The sequence below is a fragment of the Tiliqua scincoides genome, chromosome 1 (genome assembly GCF_035046505.1).
Source record: "Tiliqua scincoides isolate rTilSci1 chromosome 1, rTilSci1.hap2, whole genome shotgun sequence".
NCBI classification, from domain to species: domain Eukaryota; kingdom Metazoa; phylum Chordata; class Lepidosauria; order Squamata; family Scincidae; genus Tiliqua; species Tiliqua scincoides.
Window position 1 is genome coordinate 133,809,947 of NC_089821.1, and position 8,844 is coordinate 133,818,790.

The 8,844-nt window shown below is 46.9% G+C and overlaps 1 protein-coding gene across 2 annotated transcripts in view; it reads right to left on the minus strand.

Annotated features, from left to right (window-relative positions):
* Positions 1-3,439, minus strand: part of RB1 (RB transcriptional corepressor 1) — an 82,221-nt gene extending 78,782 nt beyond the window's left edge. For both annotated transcript variants that reach the window (XM_066632450.1, XM_066632368.1), the window contains exon 1: positions 3,166-3,439. In XM_066632450.1, coding sequence (XP_066488547.1) covers positions 3,166-3,281 — 116 coding nt within the window. In that variant the 5' untranslated portion in view covers positions 3,282-3,439. The remainder of the gene's footprint in view (positions 1-3,165) is intronic.
* Between the last annotated feature and the right edge of the window lie 5,405 nt (positions 3,440-8,844).

Consider the following 8,844-nt stretch of genomic DNA (forward strand, 5'->3'; position numbering starts at 1 on the left):
ATACTGGCATTATATAAAAGACATATAATAGCAGTAATTAGCTAAAAAATGACACAAGACTGCTTGTCTGTGCCTTGCCTTTTTCATTATCACTCACAATACTTGAGTGTACCACAAGGAGGTTGCATTAACTCAAGGTAAACCAAATGGTACTAGTCTTGAAGTACCCCTTGACAGATAACCATTGTGTCATCCCTGGGTTTCTTACAGTTTCCCATTAGGCGCAATTTTTGAAGGGCATGGGGGGGCTGGAGAGAGTAGGATAAATTGCCCAAAACCGTACTCTCTCTCTCTTACATGAGAGCAAGACAGCACCTGTGCAAGAGAGAACTTGGATTCAATCCAATAATGGTACTGCTTTATCAAAACTGAGTTCTTGATATAATCCTGCACAGTCTCTTATCAAAGTCTTGCTCCTAAGGCCAGCCCTGCTCATGCTGTTGTTGTGGAGACACAAGAGGGTCGCCAATCTCACGCTTTGTTTCTTTTTTGGGGTTGTGGCACACACACAAAAAAGACTTTTTACACACCACCCAAGGCCAAAAGGGACCCCAACTTGTTCTTTTTTAATATGGTTGCTATGTTGCCTAGAAGGAAAATGTATACTTTTTTTAAAAGCAGGTGTAGTAGTAATAACTGAATAGTTTATTTCAAAAAGTGAGGTAAAATGTATTATAATACTTTTGAGAGGCTCTGCTGAGCATTTACCACAAACAACGCATGGTGGCATCCACTAAGTGCAAACCTCATTTTATTACTATTAATACTGCTTTTCAACAAGAGTAGTTCACAAGCCATTTACATAATAAACCATTTATTGATTTATTTTACTGACTCTAAAGGGCTCACAATCTAAAAACAAATACAGAAAGGTCATCAGCAACAGCCATTGGAAAAGATGCCATGCTAGGGTGAACAGGGACTGTTGCTCTCCCCTTGCTAAATATAAGAGAAGTACTACTTTAAAGGTGTCTGTTTGTCCAGTAGGGATACTGCAGGTCATCAGAGAACTTACAATTTTTTTTAGTGTGAAGACCCACTTCCAATAAGTCAGGATACCTACTGTGTGTATAGCAGGGGTGGCCAACCTTTCAACTTTAGGACTCTTGGATCTTTAACAGTTGTGCAGAGCAGTGGTTCTCAAATGTGTCACACTGGGACCCACTTTTTAAAACGAGAATCTGTCAGGACCCACCAGAAATGATGTTATGACTGGAAGTGACATCATCAAGTAGGAAAATTTTTAACAATCCTAGGCTGCAATCCTATCCAGGGTACATCCTGGAGTACATTGGGCCTCTTCGGTCTAGAAAAGAGGTGCCTGAGGGGGGACATGATTGAGACATAGCAAGTTAGGCACGGGAAGGATAGAGTGGATAGAGAGATGCTCTTTTCCCTCTTGCACAACAGCAGAACCAGGGGACATCCACTAAAATTGAGTGTTGGGAGAGTTAGAAGAGACAAAAGAAAATTGTAAAGAAATTACTCAGCGTGCAGCTGATCTGTGGAACTCCTTGCCACATGATGTGGTGATGGCATCGGGCCAAGATGCCTTTAAAAGGGGATTGGACCAATTTCTGGAGGAAAAATCCATCACGGGTTACAAGCCATGATAAGTATGTGCAACCTCCGGATTTCAGAAATGGGCTATGTCAGAATGACTGATACAGGGGAGGGCACCAGGATGCAGGTCTCTTGCTGTCTTGTGTGCTCCCTGGGGCACTGGGTGGGCCGCTGTGAGATGCAGGAAGCTGGACTAGATGGGACTATGGCCTGATCCAGCGGAGCTGTTCTTATGTTCTTATCATTTACTATCACTGTTAAACGAAAATACTGTACATCTCTCTTGTTGGCATCCTTCAGTCTCGGAAAACTATGGTATCGCACTCTGAATAGTGTTCTGGAACAGAGCGTCCTCTCCAGTGCGCGAAGCCTGGGTCAAGTAGATATGGAGGATAGACTGTTACCCATGCAGCAAATCCCCCCTCTCCACGTCACTGAAATGGTCCAATGGAAAGGCAGCGGCCAATACGGTTGGTTCCAGCGACGTCGCAGGAGTTGCCAGAACGTGACTGTGTTCAGCCATGAACTGCCTCAGGGACTCCGGCTCCGGATTTTGCCTCGAGGTTGTCTCCTGAAGCCTTTTCCATAACTGGATGTAACCACAAGGCAGTGGAGGTTTGGGATCAGAGTTTTCCTTCTCTTAGATGAGCTGCCTTCCCAGGCTGAGGAGTCCCATCTACCCTGTGGCTGTTTAGTCACCTCTTACGACAAGTACAGCCAAACTGAGGGCCTATTCTTATTCCCAGCCCTCAGGGGAAACTATACATAGTAGCCTGTTAAAAGTACAGAGCTGTAACATTTCCCCAAAATGCAGTCACATCCCCTGGCAGCATCAAGCCTACCATATTAAAATTAAAATATTGAAATGAATAAGGATGCACCTGAAGTTGGCTGGCGACCCACCTAGTGGGTCCTGACCCACAGTGTGAGAAACACTGCTCTACAGCATTGTTAAAGGTCCAGGAGTCCTAGAGTCGAAAGGCAGGCTGGCTGGCCTCTCCTGGTGCAGAGGCTACACGTAACCCTGTGCAAGGCAAGAAGCAGTTGCAATGCAACGCTCACACACCACTGGCTGCACAGGGCTGCGGAGAAGCTGCCCAGAGCTGATGCGCGGGACCCTCTTCCCGGTGGCGTAGCTGGAGGGGGGCGGAAACGGCTCCCTTCCGCCCCTCCCCGCCGGGAATTGCTCCGAAGGGAGGGGCCGCTTGCCCACCCACCCCCGCCAGCCTGAGTGCTCCGCCCCCCTCCAGCTACGCCACCGCCTCTTCCTTCCCCTCCCGCCGAGCTCAGAGCGCCTCTGGTCTTGGGGGGGGGGGCGGCAGGGAGCTCGCTTCGCCGCTGCAGGCACCGGGCGCGAGAGCCACGCTCCAGCTGGGCTGCCCCTGCGAAGAGGCTCTCAGGAGCGACGCCTCTGAATTTGAAGGCAGACGGTTGGGGGCGGGTCAACGGGCGCAACACTGAGCAGCGGCCACCAGGCAGCGGGAGGGGGAGCAGCTCCGCTCGGTCCCGGGTGGGGAGAGGCAGCGGCGCCGCCTCTCGCTCCTCCTCCCGCCGCGCAGGCAGGCACCGACCGACACACACACGGAGACCCGACGGGCTGACCTGTCAGGAGGCGGCGGCGGCGTCGCGCTCTGGGCGGAGGCGCCTGCGGGCTCCTGGCTGTCACTCTGGCTCGCCGGAGCGGCCTCCGCCTTCCTCGAGGCCCTGGTCGGCGCCATGTCCCGCCCACTCCGCAGGGCGAGGCGAGCGCCTCAGCACGGCGTCCCCGAAGAACAGACCCGGCCGGCGAGAACTTTTCCGCGCTCCTCCCCCGCCACGGCTCTCCTCCGCCAAACCGCGGGAAAACGCCTCACGCCCACAAGCGCGTCACTTCCTCGCCCCCTAGAGCCGCACCACCGAGGAGCGCGTAGAGTCTCCCGCCAGCCCTCACTTCCGGCCTCTGCTCTTGTGCAGCGAGACTCGTCGTCCAGGCGCAGGTCGCCGATCCCTAGCCATAGGCCTGCACTTGTCCTAGGTCGGCAGAGGCCTTCGCGCCAAGCCAGCCCGTGCGGTTGGAGCGTGGAGGCTTCCTCCGGTTTGCTGATGGGGCCTTTGGCGTGCTGGGGAAGGTTGAGGCGCAGCTGCTGCTGGAAGCAAGCAGAGTCCGTTCCTGCTCCCTCTCAGCAGCACCAGGTCAAGCTGCATGCAGCTGGGATGCCACAGGCACATTTGAAGACACTGCGCATGAAAAGTGGCACATGACCTGCTGCAGCTTGGCCAGTCTTGCCCTAGAACCTGCTGTTCGCTTTATAAATGCAAGGAGTGTGGCGATAAGAGTGACTGGGCAGCAGTGCTCTCCCCCGCTGCCGTAGCAATTTGTTTAACCTGTGATGCACACAGCCTAATCCAGCCATTTTCAACCACTGTGCCGTGCCACACTGGTGTGTTGTGAATGGTCCCCAGGTGTGCCGTGGGAATTTAGGAGAGGGTCATTTATCAGTAGGACCATTGGGGGATGTGATTCCGTATCGACAGCTTAGTGTGCCTTGTCAATTGTCAAAAAGCTGATGGTGTGCTTTGACCATTTTTGTGCCTTGCCAGCAAGATGAAAAAGGTTGAAAATCAGTGGCCTAATCTACCCCGGGGTGGCCAACCTTTGAACTTTCAGGCTTCTGGGCCTTTAACCATTGTGCAGAGGAGGGAACTTCAGCAGGTACAACTTGTCATCTGTAACAAGCTGCACCTGCTTAAATTCCCTCTTCTACACCATTGTTAGGTCCAGGAGTCCTAAAGTTGGAAGGTTGGCCACTCTGGTATACACAAAGAAGGGCTCTTGCTTTGCAAGGGGGCCTGGAACAAATTGCACCCCACTCTCCAATCCCACAGTTCTGTACAGCGACTAGGTGCACTTCAAAATTTACCCACATTTTGTAGTCATAATCAAAGGTCTTTCTTCACAGTCCACCATTGACCAAGGTGTGGCTCCCTATTATGAAACTCCCTCTCGATGAAAGCCCTGGTGACCCTCTACGTCAGGGGTCTCCAAACGTTTTGGTCAGAGGGCCACATCAAATATCTGGCATGGTGTTGAGGGCCAGAAAAAATATTTTAAATATAAAATTTAAATAAATACACTAGAGATGGAACTTAGATGAATGAATGAATTTCCAGGATTTCTCAAAGCACCAACACACACCACAGAAATATACACTCAAATGAACCCCCATTCCCCCACCTCCCCAGCAGCTTATACAAGAATAAATACTTCAGAATCAGCACATCACAGGAAACACCCAGAGTGTGTTCTGAGGGCTGGGGAGGCCTCCTTGACCCTCAGCCTTCTGAGTGCACAAAAACTTACACCTGGTTTTTAGGCCTTTAAAAGGCATCCAGAGGGCTGGGAAGTCTGCACACAGCCTCCCTAGCCTCAGAACACCCTCTGGTTGTGAATGGAGCACAGCTCTGGTCATGTTCATTCGAGTGGGCCAGAGGCTTGGGACAAGAGGTTGGCCACGAGCCAGATAGAGGCTCACTGCAGATCGCATCTGACCCCTGGGCTGGGGTTTTGAGACCCTTGCTCTACATTGACCATCCTCAAGCAGGCAATCAAGACTTTTCTGATTTTTCATTTGAGTCTTCTGGGCTACAGTTCCTCTGCTGCTTGTTTTGCTTCTGATTATCTCTATTAGTTGCTGTTAAATCAGGGGTGGTCAACCTTTCAACTCTTGGGCAGGTGAATCTTTTAACACTGCTCACTCCAGCCAGGTCGTGGAAAGTCCTGACAAAATTAAAAATGGAAGAACATGAACACCGGTACAACAACAGCTCCACCAGCATAGAAGTCCACCCACCAATGGATAATGCCAAGCATTTTGAGTGGTTTTCCCTTGCAGCAGATCACTCAGTCAATGTTTCTGACACCACAACTCCTGTTTTTCATTTGCAGGGTCAGTAGTGAGTTTGTTGTTACACTAGCTTCTGTGCATAGTATGCATCTTGCTTAGGTCCCCCCCAATTTACTCTTATGCCAGACATTTGTTTAAACTTCCCAATCTATACATTCAGAAGAAATAAACAGATCAGGAATGTTTATTTTAAGTCAACTAAGGGCACAAGCCTAACCAGGTCTACTCAGAAGTAAGTCCTATTTTGTTCAATGGGGCTTACTCTCAGGAAAGTGTGGTTAGGATTGCAGCCTAAATTGCAATACAGGTACTCTGAAAATTGAATTATCTCTAGTAATATTACCTCTGTAAACTATACATGTATAATATGTCTTTAAAATATTTCAAATTTAGTGACATTACTTCTTGAAAACATTTCCTCATTTATGTGAACAGCCAAGTTAACCACATGTAAAATAAGAGCCCAATCCTATCCAATTTTCCAGTGGCTGCTGTGCCAGTGGGGTATGCACTGCTTCCTGTGCTGGGGAGACAGTCATGGAGGTCTCCTCAAGGTATGGAAACATTTGTTCCCAACCTTGGGACTGCATTGTGGTTGCACCGGTGCTGGAAAGTTGGATAAGATTGGCCCCTAAATTGTTCTGTATATTTAATAAACTTCCTTCAAAGAAAAGTCTTTTCCTAACACAAAGCATTCACAATAGGAGGAAGCTTGACCTCAGGAGGATCCACACTAGCCGGAAATCAGTTTAAGCTTGGTACAGTTGATGCAGTTTTGCTATGTCAGTAGCAATTGTTTAAAGCTAAAAAGTTTAATTAAAATTCCCCTAGTGACAATGAAAATAAATAATTTTGTTGTGTTTAATATCCAAATGTCACCATTTCTGTTCTACAACTCAAAATTAAAGTTTGGGAAGAGTCTTCGTTATTGCATGCCAGTAGTTGCTGGGTTTGTTTTCTTTGTAAGTATTTTCAGTATTTTAAAGATTATGGGATGGATCTATTAGTTTTCCCCAAAATAAGAGTCCATGATTCGCTGCAGTACAGAAGTGTACTCAGGACGCAAGCTCTGTAGACCTGGATCTTGGTACATTTCATCAGCTTCTTGTTTTCCAGACTCTCTTTGTGAGTCTGGAAAACGTGGTAGCTGCTTTACCAATGCATTTGTTTAGCTCGGTATCCAGAGAAAGAGTGTCAGAGATCGTTGAGCCAAGGTACACAAAGTCATGGACAACCTCCAGTTCATGCGCAGAGATTGTAATGCAGGGAGGTGAGTCCACATCCTGAACCATGACCTATGTTTTCTTAAATTATACCTAGACTTCAGCAAAGCATGTAACAGCCTCCCTTGCTATCCTTACTATTAAAAAGGTAAAAAGTAACATGGCACTGCTGTTAGGTGAGTTCAAACCTAGTTGTAAACTGGTTGTACCATTTCCAACAAGTGCTAATAAATTGCTCCACATTGACCTGGAGAGAGAGGTATCAAGTGGGATGCTGCAGCACCCTTTTGCTTTCAATATTTTTATGTGATATTTATGTGGATGTGGGGTAGGAGAATAGTTGATTTGAAATTTATGTGGGGTGGGTGGCAGATGGCACAAAGCATCAGAGTGAGTGTGTTAACGCCCTGAAAGACTGAATCAGGATTCAAAATTATCTTGAGAGGTTCTATACATTAGCTCCATACAACAAGATGAAGTTCAAGAGACAAATATAAAGTCCTGTACATTGAATCATAGGCACAAGTACAGAATGGGGGAGACATGGCTTGGCAGCAGCATGTATAAAAAGAAACTAACAGCACAATCCTATACATGTCCACTCAGAAGTAAGTCCCATTGGGGTTTACTCCTAAGAAAGTGTGTTTAGTATTGAAGGCTCTTTGAGAACAATCTTATGCTTCCCTACTCAGGTCTCATTGTTGATGAGATATTCTCACAAAAGTGAGAATGATACGATAAAAGAAAAGAGATATATTCTTATAAAAGTGTGCATAGGACACTCAGGGTAATCCTATGCGTACACATACCTGCAAGTCCCACTGAAGGGCTTACTTTTAATTAGACATACATACATACCCATTTGGTGACTGCGTTAGACATGTTAGTGGCCCACAAGCTGAACATGAGTCTGTAGTCTGATGCAGTTGCAAAAAAATGTAATGCTGGGCTGCATTAACAAAGACACAAAGTCCAGTTCATGAGAAGTAATGGTTCCACTCTATTCTGCACCATTCAGACCTCACTTGGAATACTGCTTTTAGTTTTGCATATTTAACTTGCAGTAATGGACATTGGTAAGCTAGAATGGTGTCAGAGAGGGCAAGGACAGCAGTGAAAAACCTAGTCATATGCAAAACAATTAAAAGAGCTTGGTATCCTTAGCCTGAAGATAAAAGGAGATATGATAGCAGTCTTCAAGTATCTGAAGAGCTGTCACAAAGAAGGGAAGAACTTACTCTCTGTGGTTCCAGAGGGTAAGACTAGAATCAGTGGGTTAAATCTACAAGGAAGTAAATTTATATTCAACATAAGACTTTCCCAACTGTGAGAATTGTCTTGGCATTAGAACATCCCCTTTGTGCAATCATTGACTGTCTTTGGCCGCAATCCTAACCAACTTTCCAGCCCTGGCATAGATGTGCCAGTGGGGCATGTGCTGCATCCTGCAGTTAGGGGGCAGTCATGGAAGCCTCCTCAAGGTAAGGCAATGTTTGTTCCCTTACCTTGGAGTTACATTGCCCTTATTTCAGTGCTGGAAAGTTTGTTAGGATCGCGGCCTTTGTCAAGCAAAGGCTGGACAGTCACCATCACGGATACTGTACCAGTTACCTTCCAGTGAGCAGGGGACTGGACTATATGACCTCCAGATTCCTTCTAACACTAACATTCTGCGATTCCAATAGCCATTCATGTGGTTGCCTGTTTGGTGAATGCAATTGAATCTATAAGTACACATCAGAAGAATTCTATTTACCTTTCTGGATAGTATCTATATATGCAGTTTTTTTCTGCAAAGACTGAAGCATTTGCGGCTTTTAAATTTAGAAACCACAATTATGGAGAGATAGGCTAGTTTTTAAAACTATGTTTGGTATGCAGGAAGTAGGGGCAGGTATTTTTCTCTCTCTATTATGTAATAAAAAGTCCCGGAGGAAGTGAGAATGCACCAGCAAACTTCACACTCCAAATGTGCTCCAACCCCCCCCCCCCAGCATTTCTCTGTAGTGATGAACACTGCATAGGAAGAGATCCTTCCTCTGACCAGAAACCCAGGCATCTTTTTGGCTGCTTTTACTCTCCCATCACTATATGAATTTGTAATTGCATGATTGGAGGTATGAAAAGAGTTAAGGTTATCCAAAGAAATTGGTTGGTGACAGATTTAGGATAGG